Raw genomic sequence first — 22,204 nt, forward strand, 5'->3', positions numbered from 1 at the left:
CTTGTATATGTATCTCTCATTTTGCCCATGTCCTGGGAGAGCATCTCAACTCCTGCAGTGATCCCAGGCTGATGTTCTGTTCCTTTAATCAGTTCCGACACCCAGCTTCAAACTGGGAGTGCAGAGTTCATTTCCTGCCAGCAGAGCAGGACTTAGAGCCTGAACCTAGTCTCAGACTGGTGGCTAGTCCCTGATGGCTCAGACAGTAAAGAATCTGCCTGCAATGCAGAACTGGGTTTGATGCCTGAATCGGGAAAAACTCCTGGAGAAACGAATGGCAACCCACTCCAGGATTTTTGCTTGGAGAATTTCATGGCCAGAGGAGCCTGGCAGGCTATAGTCCATGGGGTCACAAAGAGTCGAACACGACTGAGTGACTAACACTTTCACACTTTCAGTCCTCGATTAGGCATTAAGATCTTAGCCCTATGAGCCCATTTCTACCCATGGTTCTCCCACTGGGTGTGGGGTGCCTCTCACTGGTATAGGTTCCCTTCTTTTAGAATCTGAAAATTAGACTTTCTTGCTTTTGAGCTGGACTTGATATGTTTAAAACACTTAAAAATATATTGTCTCGCAGCTTTTATATGCCTGGAGTAGGATGGGAAATTTTGACTTGTGTTCACCCTGCCATGTTTGTCTCTGTATTCCAAATGCCCTACTCGATAAATAGTTGATTGGATACATCCCTCCGTTTTTCTCCTTTCTTGTCTTCTCTTCTGTCTGCCAATGTTGTTTCTGCTTCCCAAGGAGTCCATAAAGAATCTTGGTTTCTGAAGAGCCCTTGACCCTGGCCAGGCTGCAGGAAGGGAGGCAGATCCTCACTGGGTCAAGGCTGTAGTGCTGGGCCCAGAGCATATTGTCTCCTGGGGATTTGGGCTCTGCCCTGAACTCTATTTGGGGCAGAAGGTCCCTTGAGGTGGCTGGGTAGAGTGGGGACGAGGTTCACAGGAAGGGCTTGAGGCTTCCAGCTGCCCTTCATTTGTAAGCCAGACAGCCCTTGGGATCCTAGAATGACTCTTATCCCCAGTCTCTGTGTCTGGGAAACAACAAAAGAACTACAGTGGGAGATCCTGGTTCCAGGCTCCACCGGGCTGGCTCTGTCCCTACAGCCTCGTCCAGCCCTGTGGGTCCTAATTCAGCTTGGGTTTGGGACAGAGGGCCAGAAGGGCCCATTCTGTGATGCCAGAAGGCATGTCTTCCCCATCATCCATATCCTTTTGCTGCTGCTTGCTACTTTGCATCTATGATGCATGAGTGAATGTGAATGTGAGTGTGTGTGTGTGTGTATGTTTGTGTGTGTGTGACAAGTGTGTGTGGCTCTCTTGGGAGAGCTCCCTTCAGAATTCTATAGCCATACAAACTAGAGGGGCCAGAAAATCATGTTAATTCCCTGAATATTGGGTGAGCACTTGCAACGTGCTGGGCACTGTACTCGCTGGGAAGACAGTTGTCAGACATATAAAAATACAAACAAATATGGAGTTACAATAGTTCTCAATGCTCTAAAGCAAAAGTACGGGGATCTGAGAGAGAACAGCAGAGAGAGGGTGACATATTTAGAGTTCAGGTTCCTGGAAGGTCTCCTGGAAGACGTGACCTCCAAGATGAGCCCTAAAGGAGACAGGGAAGAGCATTCCAGCAGAAACAGCCTTCATGAAGGCTAAGAGGGGAAGACATCTTGGAACATTCTAGCAATGGACTAGAGGCCAGTGTGGGAAGGAAACAGCCTGGGAGAGGGGGCTGGGGAAGCCAGTAGGTTATTCAGAACTTTGGAGGCAGACAGGACTAGAAGTGCAGACTTTCTCCTAGTGCAGGTGAAGCAGTTAAAGTTTAAGCAGGGAAGAGTGTGCTCAGATTGGTAATGTGACGCTCACTCTGGTTGGCAGCCCTGTAGGGAGAAATGGCTGTGCCAGGCTCAAGTAGGCTTGGGGATCTAGGCACGAGAGAAGTGCAGACCAGAATTCCAGGAAAGGGAGAATAGAGAAGGATAAACCAACCCTCACATTCTAATATGACACAAGTGCCTGTGAGCACTAACTTTGTTGGGGGTACCAGGAAGGCTTCCTGGAAGAAGTGGCATCTGAGAGAGGACTTTGGGAAGGAAGGTGAGGTGGAGGCCCGCACTCCCAGCCTAGGGAATAGGTTGGGTAAAGTCTCAACAGTGAGGGGGTGCAGGCTGGGTGTGATGAGTCAGTGGATGTGAAGTAACTCCCCAAGGATATAAGTCCCCTGGGGTGGCTGAGTCAACACTGAGGCCCAGTCTCTGATGGAGAGCAGGTCTCTGATACCCAGCCAAGATCTGGCACCAAGAACTGACATCAAGGAAGTCCCCAATGCCCCCCCACCTCAGTCAATGTATCCCACACACCCAGCGTCAGAGAGTGTGTACTTCCCCAGTTGTGGTACATCTGCAAAGTGGGGAAGAGGAAGTATGGGCCACAGGCCAGCCCCAGAGGGCCTGGAGGAGGAGCCTCTTCTAGAGCCGAAAGAGGCTTGGCTGGGGGCCTCCCCAGAGGCAGCTCCTGGGGACTCCTGGGACCACAGCCGAGACGAGGCTAGCTGGAGGGAAGTGAGAGGTGACCTTGGCCTGGGCCTGGTCGTGAGACCCTCCGCCACCCCTGCCCTGGACGGACAGCCATGGCCAGGGCGCAGCAGCTTCGGGCTGAGAGGTGAGTGCAGGGGCGCTGTCCGCCCGGGGATCCTCACTGTTCCCGGCAAGCCTTGCAGGGCAGAGGCCCACCCTCCTGCAGCCACTTATCAATGTCAAAAGTTGAGAGGCTGGAGTTGAGTCAGACCCCAAATACTCAGAAATAGACTCTGAGAACTTCTTAAAGGAAACTCCTAGTAGTGGCTCACTTCCCTCAGGCACAGATGAGGACACTGAGGCTCAGAGAGGGGGAGTGACTTTCCCAGGGTCACGCAGAAGTGGGGGGTGGAATCTGGACGGGAACTCAGGGTTCTGGGGCCCAGGCTGGGCCTCGCTACTCCACACTATTCAGTAATGGGTTTTCATCTTCTGTTCAGATGGAGGCACAGAATCTGGCTGTTTTCCAGGGCTTGGCTCAAATGTCAACTCCTTCAAGAAACCTTCCTTAACAGCCCCCTCCAAACACTTGCCCTGTTTCCCTCTGTGTAGTCCTTACTTCTCTGGCACAATAGTCTACACGCACTCATCTGTTTTCTTTGTCACTGGCTCTGCAGTTAGAAGGCAGTCCCATAGGGTATTTATCTCTTTTGATCATTGCTATATCCCAGGTCCGTCTAGTCAAAGCTATGGTTTTTTCAGTAGTCATGCACAGATGTAAGAGCTGGACCGTAAAAAGTGCTGAGTTCCGAAGAATTGATGCTTTTTCATTGTGGTGTTCAGAAGACTCTTGGGAGTCCCTTGGACAGCAAGGAGATCAAAACAGTCAATCCTAGAGGAAATCAACCCTGAATATTCACTGGAAGGACTGATGCTGAAGCTGAATCCACTACTTTGGCCATCTAATGCAAAGAGCCGACTGATTGGAAAAGCCCCTGATGCAGGGAAAGATTAAGGGCAGGAGAAGAAAGGAGTGGCAGAGGATGAGATGGTTCGATAGCATCACCGACTCAATGGACATGAACTTGAGCAAACTCTGGGAGATAGTGGAGGACAGGGCAGTCTGGTGTGCTGCAGTCCATGGGGTCACAAAGAGTCGATATGACTTAGCAAGTGAACAGCAAATATCCCAGGATTTGAACAATGCCAGTACTAAGTGCTTAGTAAATGCTGCTGAGTGAGTGAGTGAATGAATGAATAACAGATGGATGGATGGATCTTTGAGCTGGAAAATGTCTTTAGATCATTCTGGACCAATCCTGGCATTGTATGGATGAGAAAACTGAGCCCCAAGGAGAATAAAATATTCACTCAGGGTCACAGGGAGTGAGTGGCAAGGCTGGGGCTCCGAGCATAGCCTTGCCAGGGCCTCGCCTCGTTTCTCAGGAGTCAGTCTCCGAGTTTCCTCGGTAGGTCAGCCTGTGCTCTGAGCTGTGAGGGGACCTGAGGACAGAGGGCTTGGTTCCTGCCTTTCTGGATCAGAGCCACAGATGACATCAGAAAGAGTGTGGTAAAAGCACGGAAGTGGCTCAGAGGGTCACCGGGGATGGGTCAGGCAGGTCTGGCCAAAGTGGGCAGCAGAGGGCCCCTGGTGGACTCTGCAGCTAGAAGTGGGGGCTGGGATGGAATTCCTGAATGTCAAATGTCAGAAGGAAGGTATGTGCATGCACACACACACCCCTCTGTGTTGCAGGAGGGGTATCAAATGCAAATGCTTGGAGGGTGATTCAGGAACGCCCTTCCAGGGATTTTCCTAGCAGTTCAGTGCTTAAGACTCTGTACTTCCACTGCAGGGTGTATGGGTTTGATCTCTGCTCAAAGATCTAAGATCCCACAGCCAAAAAAAGAAAAAGAATGGTCTTCAAGAGCCACAGAGGGTGGTGCTGGGGGCTGGGGTGAGGTTCAGGAAGGCAGGAGCCAAGCCCTATGTCCTCAGGTCCCCTCACAGATTCCAGCTCCTCCAGCCCCCAAGTCCTCAGTGGAGACTGGGCCTGGCATGTAAGCCTGAACCTTCAGGAAATACCTGCTGTTTGAGGCTGGTGGCACCTCCTGTTTCTCAGGGCACGTAGGTCAGAGAGATGATGCCCAGAGCAGACCCCTTCCTCCTAGTCCTGGCCCCCTGGAAGCTGTACTTGCCCCTTTATGGAGGAAGGGCGCCCTTCCCCCCTCTTTCATGGGGCTACGGAGCCGCTCCTGGGGTCTCTCAGTCTCCCTCCACCTGGATACCTATTTAAACGTGAGGTCTGGATGCATGAGGCCGAAGTGGAGGATGTAATGCGAGGGCAGCAGATTTCCGGTAGCAGGACTTTCAAAGGCCTGAGGCACCTGAAGGTGGAAAGGACCGCTGTGGAGGCATTGAGTGCACTTTCCACAAGCATGTTTTGAGCGCCTACTGTGTGTAGGAGGCAGGAACCCTGAACTAGCTGCTTCCCCAGGGTCTTTCCACCCGTCACCCAGCCCCTCCTGTCCAGGCCTCCCAAATGGACTTTTCATGAACAATATCAATCTATGGGCCCTGAGTGGACTTCAGTTCAGAGGGGTTCTGGCTGAGGTCTCCAGGGGGCAACTCTTCTAGGGGGACTTGCTGCCCATTTTTTTTGCACCCCTGCTTTTGCCCGGTGCGATAACTTCTTGGTTCAGCTCCCTGGCCCCGCCCCGCAGGCAGCCAGGCTGTTCCCACGTGGCCCACAGTGGTTGCTTTTGTTGTTGTTTAGTTGCTAAGTCATGTCCGACTCTTTGCAACCCCGAGGACTGTAGTCCGTCAGGCTCCTCTGTCCACGGGATGTCAAGCAAGCATGCTGGAGTAGGTTGCCATTTCCTCCTCCAGGGGATCTTCCCAACCCAGGGATCTAACCCATGTCTCCCTTGTCTCCTTCAGGTCTCCTACGCTGCAGGTGAATTCTTTACTGCTGAGCCACAGTGTCAGCCCACAGTGGACTTGCTATAAAACAGACACAGGGAGTGGGCTTGCACCTCCCTGAGCACCTACTATGTGCCAGTGCTGTCCTGGGCACTGGGGATATAGCCGTGAGCAGGGTCCCTGCTACTGTGGGGCTTCTCCAGCTACGCTTGTTACAGATGTGACCTCCAAACCCTCCTGGGATATAAATACCTCCTTGGGCCCTGTCTCGGAGTGGTGGAGGGGTCAGAGTTCAGAGAGGAGTCTTCCCAAATCTGCTGACCTTGGCAATGTCAGAGCGAGAATTCAGGTCTTCATCTTTCACCTGTACCCTCCCCTCTGTGACACACAGGTCTCCCAACATAACGCTTCCTCGCCCCACCACCCCAAGGCGGGGCACAAGTGCCCTTCATGAGCAGGCTCTGCTGGTCTCTCTGGCCTCATCCTTTGTAACTTGCCCCTTCTTGCATAGTTGAGGCCTCTGCACCCACTCTTTCTCTTGCCTGTTATCCTGGGTTGACTCCTCTTTACCTGGTGCCACTTCTTCTGGGAAGCCCTCCCTGATCATCCTCAGTCTGAGCACACCTTGCCCTCCTTGCAGGTACAGCATCCTTGCTTCTCCCTCTGATAACTTCACGCCCGTCTTAGAGTGTCGGCTTGGCGAGCTTTCTTGCCTGCTGCACTACTGATTCTTCGAAGGACTATAGTAATGGCTGGGCTCCTGCTGTAGCTTGAAACATTGTGGAATTTTCCTTCACAGCTTCTATGATTACTGAAATCATGTAATTATTTATCCAACTCCTCCAATCAACCATGAAACCCAGGAAGGCAGAGGCCACATCCTAGAGTTCTTAGGACAATGTCTGAGTTATAGTAGCTGCTAACAATATTATTACTGTTGTTATTATTTTAGATGGGAGACTGATGCTGTGAGAGGCTGGGATTTATCTCAGTTTAACATAGCCAGATGTTGGGAGCTTCAAACCAGGGCCAGTGTAGCAGTGACTGGGAACAAAATTCTGGAGCCAAATCCCAGTTTTTACGCTTTTTGGGACAAGTTGTTTAACCTCTGTGCCTCAGTCTGGAAAAAGGTGACGCTGTCTTAGAAGGGCCCCCGGTGCTCCGTGCGCTTAGGACATCGTCAGCTGTAGTTACCATTACCTGTTTCCCTGCAAAGGGCCGTTGCTGCCCCTCCAGTTCCTTCCTGCTCCACCAGCCTCCTGCTGAAGGTGAAATAGTCAGGAAATTCACCGTCTCAGGGGAGAAAGTGGCTGAGGAAGCTTCTCCCAAGGGTGTTTGTTACCACAGGACCCTGTGTGGAAAGTGAGTGGGGAGGCTGCTAGCCTGGGAGTGGTGGGGATTTCCTGTGCCTGCCCACCGCCAGCCTGAGTCACCTCCTGTGCCAGCCTCCGGAGTCCTGAGTTAGATCCCTGCAGTCCAGGTCACGTGGGGGGCCCAGCAGGGGCTGGGACTGGTCCCTGCTGGCTCTGAGGTTCAGGCAGCCCTGCCCCCCACTCCCACCCTGTTTCCCAACCGCCGCAACAGGAACACGATTGCTGATGGCTTCTTGTTTCCTCATCTGTCTCCAAGCGGCTGGACTGGGTGACCCCTAGTTGCTCCTCCTCCCTTGCCTTGGCATTCCGTTTTCTCTTTCTCCAGCTGTCCCTCCCAGTCCCCTCCTCTGCTCACGGATTGTTCTTCCCTGGGGGTTTTAACCATTAGTCACAGGGCGGAAGGTTCTTACCACTCCCACTCCAGCTGGGACCCCTTTCAACTACACTCCCTGCAGGACTCCAGAGCCACACACCAACTCTTGCAGGACCATGACCTGGGTGCCCCAGGGGCCTCTCAGATTAGCACGTCCCACAATGTGTCCATCAACCCTGCTCCCCTTCCACCCATCCTGGTCACAATATGGGTAATATGTGGGTGTCATTCTTGACACTGCCCTTTCTTTCACCTCTATATCCAAACAGTCCCCAAACCCTGCTGGTCGTAACTCCGGAATGACTCACAAATTAGCAGTGTGTCTGTTGGAAATGCTGAAGGCTGTAGAGAACAGAGGAACTGATAGTGGCTGAAACAAACAGAGGTTTATGCTTTCACATAATGAGAAGTTCAGAGGTAGGCCACAACTGGTTCTGCCGCTCAGTGACTTCGGGACCAGAGTCCCAGAGATTCCTGTGATCATTCTTACGTTTTTGCCTCATGAATGCAATGTGGCTGCTGCAAGTCCAGATGTCACATCTGCTTTCCAGGCAGGCAGCTGGGGAAAGAGGAGGAGACCCTACTAGCTTTGTCCGTCTCTCTGGGTCTTGAAGCAAACCCTCTCCCAGAGGCTCCTACAGATTTCCTCTTAGGTCTCTTTGGTCAGAACAGGTCACATGGCTGCTCCTCGCTGCAAGTGGGTCTGGGAAACAGCAATGGGATTATTCTGTTTGGCTCAGGCCAACTGTGACCTATCACCTTGGGGCTAGGCTTTATCACCGAGAAAAGAACTGGAGCTTGATTAGTTAGGAAGAAGCAGAGGGCATAAAAACGGCACAGCGTCTGTTATCACGTCTCCCTCATGTCTGTCTTCTCTTCTCATCCCCCCATCTGGCTCAGGCCCACCTCATCTCTCAGCTGGACCACTTCAGGGCCTCCCAGTGGTGCTCCGTCCCCCCGTCTCTGCCCTCCTTTTTCTCTCCACGCAGCTGCCCAAGTTGGCCTCCTAAAGCCAGAACCCTGTTGTGTGTTCGCTCTCTTCTGAAGCTGTCCATGGTTCCTGTTGCTTACAAAATTCCTTAGCTCTGCGCTGCAGACCCTCTTCAACCTGCCTCATCTGCCTATTCAGACTCTGATCACACTCACACCAGACTCCAACCACAATAGACTTGGTCCTCAGAGCTTTAGCACCTGCATTCACTCTGCCAGGAAGGAGGGCAGACATCCCCCTGCTCTGGTCCTACCCGTTAGACTTCTATTCATCCTTCTAGACCTGGCTCAAATATCACCTCCTCTGTGAGGATTTTCCCAACCTGGGTATAATGAGCCATCCTCTCTGGGAAGTAGGTGACCCAGGGCCTAGAGCAGGGTGTGATAGGCAGGGGTGCTTGATGCTCTGTTCCTGAATGGATAATGCAGCCCCAAAGCGATTTGCTAGATTCTAGTGTGGTTGTTGACATGTGGCTCTGACTCCAGATGCCTGGTCTGTGTCATAGCCTGGCATGTGAAGGGTGTTGAACAGAGAATGCTGGGTACATGGGTTCGCTTGGCACAGGGCCTTGCACCTACCAGCCCCTCAATACATCAGGATGATAACCAGCATTTCTTCTCCTCCCGCCTCTCTCAGCGACTTCGACCAGCTTCCTGACGACATTGCCATCTCAGCCAACATCGCTGACGTTGAGGAGAAGAGAGGCTTCACCAGCCACTTTGTAAGAGAGACCCCTGCACCCTCACCCTCTGACCGCTGAGCCTCCAATGCTTTCCTCTCCTAAGTTCTATGCTGGTGGTTCTCACCAGGGCAATTCTACCCTCCAGGGGATGCTTTGCAGTAAATATCTGGAGACAGATTTAATGACCACAACCTGGGGTGGAGCACCTACTGCATGGCATCCAGGGATTCTGGTTCATGTCATGCGGTGCCCACGACAAGGAAATACCTCACCCCTAAAGTGATACTGAGGTCAAGAAATTATTATCTAACCCTAGGGCCTCTGGACCTCCACCGTCCTCTACCTCTGGCCTGTGAGGCTGCCCCTCCCCCCTCCCCCTGTCTGCAAAGCCCCAATCCCTGGCTTGCTGCTCAGCCTGTGGTTTTTGTCCTTAGGTTTTTGTCATCGAGGTGAAGACGAAAGGGGGGTCCAAGTACCTCATCTACCGCCGCTACCGCCAGTTCTACGCCTTGCAGAGCAAGCTGGAGGAGCGCTTCGGGCGGGAGAGCAAGACCAGCCCCTCCACCTGTATCCTCCCCACACTCCCAGGTAGGCAGCGACTGGCTGCCCCGGTCGGAGCCCGCCAGCTCGCCTCTCCTCCCAGCTCTGTGGGTGCTGTTCGGTGGCTCTGTTTTAGCATAAACTGTTCTATTTTAGTGAAAACTGTTTATTTAACCCATGACCCCCTCCTGCCAGTCACAGGCTGCCACCTCTAGCTCACCCTTGACCTCTGAGCTCTGGACATCCTGTGCTCTCTATGACCTGCACAGCTGCCCTGCTTTAGCCATCCACCACCAGGTTTGAATGCATCAGCCCCGGCCTCCCCTCCTGGAGACAGGGATCCCTGTGTTCCCCACGTTAAACACAGACTCATCTTCCAGCCCCTCCAGGGGAACTGCCCTGTAACTCCTCAGTCCCCTGCGGGCGCTCCTCCTCTCTTGCCCTTCTGGGACACCATGGGGGCGCACCCACTGCTGCTTTTGGACGGGCCTCTCACCCTCTGCCTCCTGGCCTTCCATACCTACTCGGTCCTAACACACACCTTGGAAAGGTGCAAACTTCTCGGCTTCTCAAGGCCAGCCTTCATGAGCCCAGCAGGAGAGAACCCTGCCGGAGTGGGGTGTAGGGTTCACGGGGTGGTCTTGGCTGTGCCTGCCCCACCCCCACAGGCTGCAAAATACTCCCTGACCTTCCCTTCTTCAAGCTTCAAACCCCGCCTCCAGCTGGGGTTCCTCTCTGCCTCAGCCAGTGCCTGAGGTTCCCAGCAGCCAGCCCCAGGGAGAAAACTCACCCGTTCCATCACCCTACCCCTTCCCCATCTCTGGGCGGCAGGGAGGAGGGTCCCTCCTGCTCTCAGCTGACCCCTCCTCCCTGACAGCTTGTCCTCGCGACCCCTGTAGATTCACCTTCTCCTTCATCTACTGACTGTCTGCCAAGCTTCACCAAGGGTGGGCTTGGTTCTCTTTCGTCTTTAAGCAAAAACGTATCCTAAGTGAGCATTCTGGCCAGAAGCCTCTGTGAGTCCCAAGGGCCTTCAAAGATCTCTCCTTCCTTCCACAATAAATCTTGGCTTGCTGTCTCACCTTCTCATTTTCCATCCTCTGCTCAACCCACCAGCTTGGTTTCAGCTCTTCCTGCTCGGTGAGTTCCTCTGGGGACAGTGGCCCATGACCCATTAACTCTGATCCATGGGTACAACTCAGGCCTCACCTTCCTCATCCCACTTCTTCCTCTGGGATGCTCTCTCCAAACCTCTGTGGTGCCAGCGTCTCCCAATTCCCTTCCTGTCTCCCGTGGCTCCTCCATCTCCTTACAGAGTCGCCTCCTCTGGTGCTCCTGGGAGGGTGGGCACCCATCATCCTCACTTTTGTCTTCTCACTACCCTCCCTTCCTCTTCTCTGCTGCTGCGCACAGGCAATTTGACCTGCATGCCTATGACTTTAGTTGCCCTTTACTTGCTACTAATCCCCCAGTTTCTCACTACCCCAGGCCTCAGATGCTGCCCTCCTGCCACTCCCAGACACCAGTGTGCCTCCTGGGCAGTGGCCAGCAGGAGCCAGACCTATCTCACATTTGCCTTCTGGGGGGCTCTCTGAGTGGGTGATTCAGAGCCCCCTGAAGTTCCCAGAGAGGACATTTGTCTTTGATCAGCATCATCAGTTTCCCTTTCCCCACAAACACTTTGTCTTGATTTCGAGGAAGGATTCACCCATCCACTCCTCGAATATTTACTGGTTTGGCCCTTATTCTTGGCTCTTTAACCTGAGTGGCATATTGGAAGTACCTTGAGGTTAAAAGATTCTTGATGCCCATGTTCCACCCCCAGAGATTCTGATTTAAATTCTTCTGGGGTGAGTCCTCTGCAATGAGATTTTACACACTCCTTGGGTGACATGAATGCACAGCCAGACTTGAGGACCACTGTTCCAGGTGATGAGACTGTAGCTGTGAGCAATGCAAAGATCCTCTTCTCTTGGAGCTAAGAATCGCGTGTGTGTGTGTGTGTGTGCGCGCGTGTGCAGGAAGAGGCAATAGATAAACAGTTAAAACAAGAAAAGTATCAGCTGATGATAGTACAACAGAGAATGCACATTGGATGGTGGCCCCAGAGCGCTGTGGGCCGATGAGCAGGAGGAGCACTGAGCTAGCGGGAAGGGTTCCTGCCTCTGGCGGGCAGCTCCGGGCCCGGAGACAACGCTCTTGGGCCAGATTCTCAGGACAGTTCTACAGCTCTTCGTGTTTCCTCAGCCAAAGTCTACGTGGGTGTGAAACAGGAGATCGCCGAGATGCGAATACCTGCCCTCAACGCCTACATGAAGGTAAGGCAGGGCTAGGCCACGTGGCTCCTGGGGGAGGGGACAGGGTGCTGAGCCCAGGGAGGGGCCCAGGTGCCATCCCTGAGAGTGGCTTTGGGAACTGGGGCTGGTTCTCCTGCTCTGATGGCCTTTATCTTCAATTCTGAAAGGCCAGGCCTGGAGAGAGAAACAGGACATGTTCTCAGGGTTCCAGGGGATGGGGCAGGAGCAGTGGAGAAGATTCAGGAAGCCACATCTTGAACTGACTAATGGCTGTGCTGAGCCTCCTGGTACAGGGGAGAAGAATAAGATCCAATGCCTGCCCCGAGGTCCCCACTGTCTCATGGGAATACAGACAGATGAAGAACAGCCTGTATAACAGGGGCATGGCAAACCAGGGCCCCAGCTTTCTCGCATAGCACTTACATATGAACAGGACACAGGCTGGATTTTAGTGGCATCCATGGGCCTTGGACAGATGCCCTTATGTATTCCCCAACCTGTAAACTGTCTGCATCCTCAGGAGATGGGCGCACAGAGGAAGGAGCATCTTACAGACAGACCCAAGGCTAGTTAGGAAAGCCTTACACCAATTAAAGCTGTGCAAGAAATGGATAGCGTTCCTAGGGTACTGAGCACCCCATCACTAGAGGTATACAAGACATGGCTTGATGGCAACCTTAGGAAACTGGAGAAGGCAGCCCTCTTCAGAGCCAAGAGGCATCCTCAGAGACAGTGAGATCGCCCCTTTCTCTCCTACTGTTATGGGGAAAGAGCGCTGAGCTAGGAGTCTCTTTGGTCTTTGCTCTGTCATTCCCTGGGTGATTTAGGGTTAATTGCTCATCCTCTCTAGGTCTCAGTTTTCTTGCCTATGAAATGAGGTGGTGCTCCCAACTTTCTGCTTTCACGGGAGGGGACTGATGTTGAGAAAAGGACAGAAAAGTGCTTTGTAAACTGTGAACCTGCCTCCAGAATGTGAGACAGCATGACTCCTAATGGAGTGAGGGGGAAGTGCGGAGGGGGAAGCGGAAGGGAGCAAGTGGCTGGTTTGCCCTCCCCAGCGGCTGCAGGAATCCTGGGCTCTGGATGGAGAACAGGTAGGGTAGGAAGGCACCTGGGCTCCAGCACTGGTGGCACCTCCCCTCCAGGGGGCGCTGTGATAGCAGCGCCTTCAGGGTGGCTGGCTCCTCCAGTCTCCAGCAGGGCTGGAAGGAGCCAGAGCCAGGACGGGTGTGGAGCTGGAGCTCTTCACTCTTCACCTGGTCTTGGCAACCAGCAGCCTGGAGAATCTCATCTCTAACTGTCTGTGTCTGAGTGGGTCCCTTGAAGCCAAAAGGTCAGTCAGTGCTATGGTAACCCCACCCTGGGCTTGGAACATTCAGAGATGGGGTGGGGGGGGGGGAGCTCATTACCACTCTCTCTGACCCAGGCTGCTCATCCATTGTTGGACAGCTATTAGAAAAGCCTGGCTTCCTGTGACTTCTACTCACTGGTCTCACCTCTGTCCTCATTAAGAATAGGGTTCATGTGATAACGACAATTGTCTGGAACCAGGTGGAGTACAACTAGGAGGCTCTTGATATATCCATGAATTTGTTGGATAAATGGCTTATTTAATTCTCTCAATAACCTGTGAGTTCAGTACTCTTATTCCTATTTTAAAGTGGGGAAATGGAGGCACAGAGACGTAGAGTCACTCCCTTGGTGTCACAGAGCATTTAGTAAGTAGGATGGGGTTTGAACACACATTTCTGTGACTCCAGGATTTTGCTCTTATCCACTGTACTGTGTTGGAATAAAAGTAATAGAAACAATGATAACATTCACCTTGGATGGGGCCTTTGCTAGATGCCTGTTCTAAGTGTTTTGCACGAATTCACTTTTTTAGTCCTTCCACAGTCCTACAAGGGAGGTACCCTCACCCCCATTGTATTAATGAACACACAGAGGCATCCTTGCCCAAGGTCTCCTCAGGAGACCTTGAGTGGCAGATTCTGTCCCAGGCACAGCCTGGCTCTATCTGTGCCCTTGCACTCATCTCTGGGCTGCCCTCTCCCATCCTCCCCATAGAGCAACTGTGCCTTTTCTAGGCTCTGAGTTTGCAGTCCCTCTGGGATGGAGTTCCTGGCCTCCCTCCACCCTGCCATCCCCAGAGGGTTTTCTGGGGGGGCTCTGGATGCCTCTGGAGCTGTAGCACCCAAAGCCAACTGCAGTGCTCCTGGGGACCTGCGCAGTGGACAGCTTGGAAGGATGACCCTGCCAGGTTCTGGGTGCTCTGCATCTTCACAGCTTGAGGGTCATTGCATCGTGGGTGTTGCAATCAGCATCAGATAATCAGTCTCAACCCTACCACTTCCTAGCTCTGCCCACTGACCTGGGCACTTTCCTACTCTGATCCTATAATACGACATACAGTATCAGGAAGCATCATTTAGGTGGCAATATCACCAAGTGTTGTTAATGTGGTTTATCTGGGAGGTACTTCCCCCACCATTGTCTCATTCTGACCTAAGGGATGAGCTCTGGTGACAGATGGCTCTGGGTGACCAGCTCTGTCGCTCACTAGGCTGTGCGACCCTGGGCAGGTCCCTTCACCTCCCTGACCCTCACTCCCAGGTTATTGTGAGAGGGAGCGAGGTCACATGGTGTGGCGCTCAGGGCAGCGCCTGAACAGTCAGCACCACATCATGTCATCTGTTGTGTCTGGAGGCCTGTGGGTCTTTTCCAAACGAGCTCTTCTCAAGTTAGGTGGTCCCTCCTGACCTTGAACCTGGGGGTAGATCTTGTGACATGTTTCATTCACCCTGTTGAAATATCAAAATATATCTTGTTTCTTTATCACGCAGAGAATGCATTAATGGCCAGGGAATAGTATGTTTGGGGGGAGTGGGGATGGAGCTACGGGGCGGGGATGGAGCTACGGGGCTGGGATGCCAAGACTGCTGACCCCCTATCTGTCCTGCCTTCTCCGCAAACGCAGCACCTCCTCAGCCTGCCCATCTGGGTGCTGATGGACGAGGACGTTCGCATCTTCTTCTACCAGTCGTCCTACGACGCCGAGCAGGTGCCTCAGGCGCTCCGGCGGCTCCGCCCGCGCACCCGGAGAGTGTAAGTGGTGGGCCCCGTGCTCCCAACGCCCCGGGCCACCTGCTGCTGACCGGGTGGGCTGCCCTGGAGGCCCCTGCCGCGAAGGCACTTTATCCCCTGAAAGAAGGAAAGGCATAGAAACTGGTTCTCTTGTCTGAGCCCTTCAGGGTGGTTTGGGTTGTTAGATAAGCTTGAAAAATCAAGCGTAGGCCTGGACGGACAGAAAGTGGGTGCGTTTTGATGTGTGACACGTCGGGCCAGAGGACAGGGGCTGTGACGGGAAGAGCTTGTTGCCATGGTAACCACTGGCGATGGCCCGAGGGCTTTGGGTGCTTGGGGTGGGGAGAGTGGGGAAGGGAGGAGGAATGGTCCTGTCTGCAAACATTCTTCCCATCATCGCCTGGGACGCCTTGTCCCCGGTTAGTTTTAGTTCCATGGGGCCGGCTGTGGCTCCTGGTGTGTCACACTGGCCACCAGGGGACGCTGCTGCTCACTCCCTTATTCTAAAGGGCCCACAGCTCCCTCTGGCCCCTTCTAAGCAGGGGGGGTTGGGGCGGGGGGGAAATGACTGAGAATTCAAGCCGATGAAATAGAGCTGCTGCTGCTAAGAATCCCAGGACAAGGCTCCTGAGCCCCACCTGCCCATCCAGCTCCTCCCTCTGTTCCGGCCAGTGTCTCCGAGTGTCCTCTCCAAGTCGTGCCTGGCCATTTCCCACAGGCACCCAGGCAGGTGTGGCCTGCATTCCAGCTGTGCCCCACAGCAGCCCTGGGTCCTGGAGTGGAGTTCAGCACTTTCTGAAGCCATTTTCCTCAGCCGGAAGATTAGGGGTTGAGTGTGGGGAGTAACGGGAAAGAGTTGGCAAGCTACGGCCCTAAGCAAATGTTTATCTGAGCCTCTGCTTTCTGGTCCACAGAGCGGGGTGCAGTCCCTCCTCCAGGGCGATGAGAGCTGGGGGTAGCGTGCTGGCACAGAGGAGCAATTGTAGCTGCATCTTTAACTCCTCTGCTGAGGCCCTCCTCTGGGCACCGAAGCAGGAGGGATGACAAGCCCCTCTTCTCTCTCCACAGAAAAAGCGAGTCCCCACAAGCTGCTGGCATTGACCGCATGGCAGCCCCACGAGCAGAGGTACCCTTCCACCTCACCACTGGGCAGCAGCCTGGCTCCACCTCCAGCCCCTGAGCCTGTCCTGCTGGTGCCCACTATGTGCCTAGGTTGGGGGTTGGGTACAGGGCAGGTGGGGAGGGGAGGGAAAGGCCCACAGCCTCAGCCTCAGACACCTCAGAACCCCCAGCCAGAAGAGGGGAGGGCCTGTGATGAGCACACAGAGGCAGAGGGTACCAGCCAGCCAGCATTCATTCAGCAAGCTCAGCCCCGCCTTGGATACCAAAGCTTCAGAGGTGACTTAGACCAGGCCCTGTCCTCGAGGAGTTCACTGCTCCCCAGGGACACACTCTTAAACATGGGCATTTCAAAACCAATGTGGTCAATGCCCTGGGGATTATGGGGGTACAGGAGTCCCCAGTGAGGACTGGGAGATGAGGAAGTTACCAAGTCTGGGGAGTTTGAACCCTTCCCTCTCTTGCTCATGCCCCCAGGCTTGGAAAGAGCACCTGCTCTGGAGTCAGGGAGACCTGGGTTCTAAACCTGGCTTCTCCCTAACAAATAGAGTGGAGCATCAGAAAGTCACTCATCCTCCCTGAGCCTCAGGTTCCTCATCTGTTAAATGCGACACTGAAGAATGTGAAGCACTGTAGTAGGAACTTGGGGAATGTCTCCTCCCTCCTTCCTTACCATTTTCTTCTCCCAGGCCCTGTTTGATTTCACTGGGAACAGCAAACATGAGCTGAATTTCAAAGTTGGAGATGTGATCTTCCTTCTCAGTCGGATCAATAAAGACTGGCTGGAGGTAAGTTTGGAGGTGAGCATGGAGGTGAGACTGAAGATGAGGAGCAAGTGAGGTTGCAGGTAAGTTGGAGGTGAAGTCGTTTTGATTCTGTGAGGGATCAGAGAAAGAGGAAGGATCTGAGACGGCCCCAGGGAAAAAATGCTGTCCAAAGGTGTAGATCGGGGAAGCCTGAGGAAATATTGTGTATGTGACTGAAGCAGAAGATTCTGGCACCTACACTTGCCTCTGACCCCATCAGTGGTCACATTAGAAAGTCAGTTAACCCTCTGAGTTTCATTTCTAGTTCTGTAACAGGGTCTCTCAGCCTGTTCACTCTGACACGTGGGAGCAGGCAGTTCTCTGTTGGGGTGCACCCCTGTGCACTGTGGGGTTTTAATGGTGACCTTGGCATCCATCTGTTAGATGCCAGTAGCACCCCTCCAGCTGCAGCAGTCAAGTGTGTCCCCAGACCTCTGGCCCCAGAAGGCAGAATCACGCTCAGTGGAGACGTGCTGTTTGTAATCGGGTAAAGTTACTCACCACCCAGGGAGTGAGGTGGGAGACTCACTTGAACTCCAGCGTCTGACGTCACATCCTAGCTGTTTTTAGCTAGCTTTGTGACTTTGGGAAACTTACTCAACCGCGTGATTTCCTCTCCCGTAAATGGAGATAACCCTGGCTGTTTCTTCATAGGTTTCTGGGAAGGGTTGAAGGAGACGCAGATGTTCAGGGCTCGGCCCATATAGGGCCTGGGTGTGTGGCATCTTGGCCACGCTTTGTCCCTGCCAGCAGCAAGCATGGTCCTTTCAGAGGCTCAGAGCAGAACTGAAGATGGAGCCTTTTGGATTAAGTCCTCTTGTTATGAAAGATTCTCTTTTCTCAGGGCTCCTGAAGCGGTGTGTGAAGGAGCTTATGGAACAGGTCCCGAGGCAGGGCCAGACGCCAGGGGTCCGGGAACCATTGAGGGAAGGGGACGGTCCCTGGCACCCAGGGGCTGGAGAGGAGTATGGGCCAACTGTTCATCTCACAACTTGGTTTGATTTTTACCCCAGTCCCGCAGCTCTGTCTCAGGTACTCACGAGCTCTGACAGCTGAAGGGTATTGCTGGGTCATTCTCCAGAAACAGGAAATGTTTGTTGACTTCTTGTTTTCTAGAAGGTTCTGTGGGTCAGTATGCTAACTGACTTCTGGCTTCAGATGGATAGGAGGGTTAGGGGAAGAGCAAGGGTACTACCTCAGCCTCAATTTATATGTCTGTAAAAGAGGCTGGAACAGTATGTCTTCCATAGGGTTATGAAGATTAAGAGAACAGGGGACAAAGCACAGCAATGGCTAGGTCTTGGCTGGATTTAGCAGAGAGGCCTGGCTGGAGGGAGAATTCTGGTTGTTTGGTCTAGAGCAGGTGGTGTCCATGGATGGATGGATGAATGAATGAATGGGCCCCGACTCTAACCCCTCTCCCTTCCCTATCCCGTTTTCCTCCTGGACACCTACCACCATATGACTGCTCATAAATTTCACCTGTTTACCTGTGCCTTGTCTGGAGCACAGTGGAAGCTCCAGGGGGAGGGCAGGGATTTCCATCCCTTCTGAGTACCCAGAGCCTACCCCTTAGCTGGCACTCAAGAAATAGCCAAATGAATGACTGAGTGAGTGAATAAATGAATGAGATGAAAGCAGGTTTCCAGATAAATTCAGGTCTTGACTTGTTCAAAAACGGATGTCTTGGGGTGAATAGGTTAGTTACCTTGCCCACTTTTTCTCTTTCTTCTGCATAAGAATGGCCCAGACCTTGTCTGCCTTTCCCCATCATTATAAACGGGCAGGACCCTGAGACATGGCCCTGCTGCCTCTCCCAGCACCCACAGGGCAGTGTCTTCTTTCTTCCCTCAGGGCACTGTCCGGGGAACCACAGGCATCTTCCCAGTGTCCTTTGTGAAGATCCTCAAGGACTTCCCAGAGGAGGAAGACCCCACCAACTGGCTACGCTGCTACTACTACGAGGACACCATCAGCACCATCAAGTTGGTGGCCCGCTGGGAGGGAGGGATCTGTCCAGCTTCCCCGGCCCTCCCCAACCCCATCCCACCCCTGGGCTCCAAGACCCAAACCAGATCACATGTCCCCCGACCAAACACACGCACCTGAAAACCCGCAGTGGCTCCCACCATCCTCCAGATAAGTCACACCCCGTCACAAGACTTCAAGGTCCAGTGTGACCTGGCCAGCCTCGTTCCCTTGTCCCCCTCCTGGCCGGCTGCCTCCTTACTCCTGCCCACTCTCTCCTTAGGGACATTGCAGTGGAGGAGGACCTCAGCAGCACCCCTCTCTTCAAGGACTTGCTGGAGCTCATGAGGTGAGGGGCTAGGGTGGGAGTTTTGAGGGGCATCAGACACCCTGCAGCAGAGAACAGAGGGAGGAACACGGCACATTCAAGGACTGGGCGTTTTGTGTCTATTTCACCTTTTTGTTTTATCCACAGCCCAGCCCTGCAGGCTGGTTATCAGCTCACCACATTAGAGATGAGCGGGGAGGGGTGCTGCAGAGAGGTAAAGGGGCTTGCGGTTTGTGGGCCTAGATTTGCTGAAGTTTTTCCAAGTCAAAACCTTGGACTTGAACTCTCCTTCGTCAGGGAACCACCACCTCCCAAGACCCAGTTATGAACAGTTGCGTTACAGAATGGAAATGGCATTGTTATATTCCCGACTGTAAAAGTAATATCTATTCATTACTTTTTAAAAAGAATGTCAGAAGTCATGGAAAAGTATAAAGAAGTGAAATCACCTCATTTTTACTCCTCTCATTATCTGATGTGCATTCATATTTCTTCAGCTCACACCCTACCTGCACCCCACTCTCCATAATTTTATTATTTAGTTGGCTCCAGAGCATTGTTCTGTGGCTGCACCATAACTAAAGCAGCTATCCCCTTTTGTTGGCATTTAAGTTATCTTCCACTTTTTCCTATATTACTGTGAATAGTGCTGTGATTCGTCTATTTGATGTCTTGCCTGATTATTTCCTTAGGATGATTTTCTAGAAGTGAGGTTTGGGGATCAAGGTGTTTGCAAGTCAAATAGAGCTTGTGACCCATTTTGTCAGATTTACCAGTGGAAAGTTTGAATGGCTGTTCACCCGTCTGCCTGTACCCAGATCAGAGACTTCCAGTCCTTCCTGAGTTCTTTGTGGCCACACACAGGGCTGTCTCAGGGGCTTTATCCTCCTCTACTCTGTGCTCAATAAAACCCACTTCTCTTCCCTATGACAGTTCTTAAGTCTTCAGCGCACTATAAGACATTTCAAGCTGTTCCATGAATTTATTGTGAAAGTCCCAGTTTCCCCTGGAGGTCTCAGTTTCCCCATCTGTACAATGGGAGATTGGACCACTCGGATGATAGAACCAGTGTCCGTCTCTGACCTCTTCCAATTCTTAGATCCCGGCCCTAAATCTCCCTCCATCCCCTCTCCCTGCTCCCACACCTAGGCCTAAAGGCTGCTGGACCTTTCCTGAACCCTGATCTCTCCCATCCAGGAGGGAGTTCCAGAGAGAGGACATCGCCCTCAACTACCGGGATGCTGAGGGGGACCTGGTTAGGCTGCTGTCGGATGAGGATGTGAGGCTCATGGTGAAGCGGGCCCGAGGTCTCCCCTCCCAGAGGCGTCTCTTCCCCTGGAAGCTGCACGTCACCCAGGAGGACAACTACAAGGTCTACAATACGGTCCCCTGAGCCAGTGGTGTCCCTGGGGCAGTGAGGGGACTCCTGGCAAAGAGCCCTCCGAGGGGATTAGGACCAAGAAAGGCTGGGCATGTGGGACAGACTTCCTGGTTCTGAGTTGGACAGACCTGCTGATCTTGGCTTGTACATTTGGTCTCTGAATTAAATAAACCATTTCATCTCAAAGGAGCAGGCTGAGGAAGAGAATGTCTTTGGAAGAAAGAGGAGAGGAAGTAAAAACCCATTCATTAGTATCACTGAGGGATCATTTATATACAGAAGTGGGCCCTGGCTTTGAGCCTCTAATTCAGCCACCTGTTTCCTCACCTTGTCCCCTTGTGTGGGGAAACCCAGTGACACTCCTGTCCCTTCTGGTCACCCCCTTTTAAACCCTTTCCTAGGAGCAACCACTTGCCTCATGGAAGTCATCTTTCCCTGGGTACCCTCTGGGTCAGGCCAACACCAAGCCCCCTGTGTGACCAAGGTCAGGGGCTTCCTCTGCCCTCTTATTCCTGCTACTCTGCAGAAGGGCAGAGACCTGAGTTGTGGTGTTGGTGGTCTTCATTGTAAGTAAGGGGTGAAGGGAAGGTGGACTCTGGCCCCTCTGGGGAGGAAGAAGAAGCAGAATGGCAGGATCTCCCTCTGTGAGCTGAAGCCTTTTCTCTCCTAAGCAGACAAAATGTCAGTAGGTATCACCTTCAGTAAGACTGCAGGAGGAGCTTGGCAGACCCCTTTTCTCAGTGAAACAAACATTTAACTGATTAAAAAGTACTAAAAACCAACCATTGAAAGTGGAGAGGCCCTACTGCTGCAGCACAGTGAGACCCTAGATAGCACACACTCTTTAAAGAATCATGAGCCTAAGAAGAAGCAGTGGGTTCTCCAATGATCCTCCCATGCCACTACCCACCCCTGCTGGAAAAAAAAAAAAATCCCATGATAAGACCTGGGGTCAGAACCCACAGACTCTGGGAGGTTGTTTTGGAATGCAGAAGCAGTGCTACTGTTAGAATGCTGAGGCCCAGGGAGGCCATGGCATAAAGAGCATGGACCAGGGGCTCTTGTGCTAGATCAAGGCCTAGGGGTAAAGGATGAGGTGATTCTGAGAGAGTGGTATCCCTGCCTCTAAGCAGAAAAAAGTCCCCTCTGGAGTGAAGTGTTCCCAGTTAGGCTGACTGGAGCCACTTGAATTAAAATGCAATAAAATCTCCTAGTCAAAGATCACTGAATCTCTGTGAGTGACAATAGGCAGTGAGAATAAATGATAGCTTTAGACTCCTAGGGTCTGCAGATTATTGAACTCCATGGCTAAAGTGTTCAAAGAAATAAAGGATGAAATCATAAAAATGAACAACCTAAAGTGAATGACCAGGCAGATTTGCAAAAGAAAAACGGTGTATGTATGGGTGTATGTGTGTGTACATCTGTTGAGGCAGAAAAGACAGTGGATGAGTTAAACAGTATCAAAACATTACACACAGGTGATGAGAAAATTAGTGAATTGAAAGATAAAACCAGAAATTACTCAGAATATAACAGGGAGACAAGTAGTTGGAGAGTATAAAGATGGAATTAAGAGATGTAAACAATAGAATAAGATTTAAAAAAAATCAGGATCTCAGTATCAGAAAATAAAGAGAATGGCTAAGAGGTTATGTTTAAATAGATGGCAGATATAGTATTTCAATACTGATGAAAAATGTAAATCTATGGATATAAGAAACGTGTATGGATAGGCAGGATGAATAAAAAATGGTCATAACTGGCTACAATAGATCAAAACTACAGAACATGGAAGCCCAAGAGAATATGTTA

At 52.3% G+C, this 22,204-nt stretch overlaps 1 protein-coding gene across 1 annotated transcript; it reads left to right on the top strand.

Moving 5' to 3' along the window:
* The first annotated feature begins 2,546 nt into the window (after window positions 1-2,546).
* NCF4 (neutrophil cytosolic factor 4) lies at window positions 2,547-20,440 on the top strand. The gene is made up of 10 exons (XM_052641065.1): window positions 2,547-2,672; window positions 8,821-8,905; window positions 9,301-9,454; window positions 11,654-11,724; window positions 14,681-14,808; window positions 15,856-15,913; window positions 16,596-16,694; window positions 18,567-18,697; window positions 18,964-19,029; window positions 20,206-20,440. Exons 1-10 carry the CDS (start codon window positions 2,641-2,643, stop codon window positions 20,399-20,401), a joined length of 1,020 nt encoding a protein of 339 aa, XP_052497025.1. The 5' UTR covers window positions 2,547-2,640; the 3' UTR covers window positions 20,402-20,440.
* Window positions 20,441-22,204: the final 1,764 nt, after the last annotated feature.

This window comes from Budorcas taxicolor, chromosome 5 (assembly GCF_023091745.1).
Source record: "Budorcas taxicolor isolate Tak-1 chromosome 5, Takin1.1, whole genome shotgun sequence".
Lineage (NCBI taxonomy): Eukaryota > Metazoa > Chordata > Mammalia > Artiodactyla > Bovidae > Budorcas > Budorcas taxicolor.

Coding starts and splice junctions, on each gene's coding strand:
- NCF4 (XM_052641065.1), top strand. CDS start 2,641: ATGGCCAGGGCGCAGCAGCTTCGGGCTGAGAG. Junction 11,725..14,680: donor CCCTCAACGCCTACATGAAG/GTAAGGCAGGGC, acceptor CCGCAAACGCAG/CACCTCCTCAGCCTGCCCAT. Junction 19,030..20,205: donor GACTTGCTGGAGCTCATGAG/GTGAGGGGCTAG, acceptor TCTCCCATCCAG/GAGGGAGTTCCAGAGAGAGG.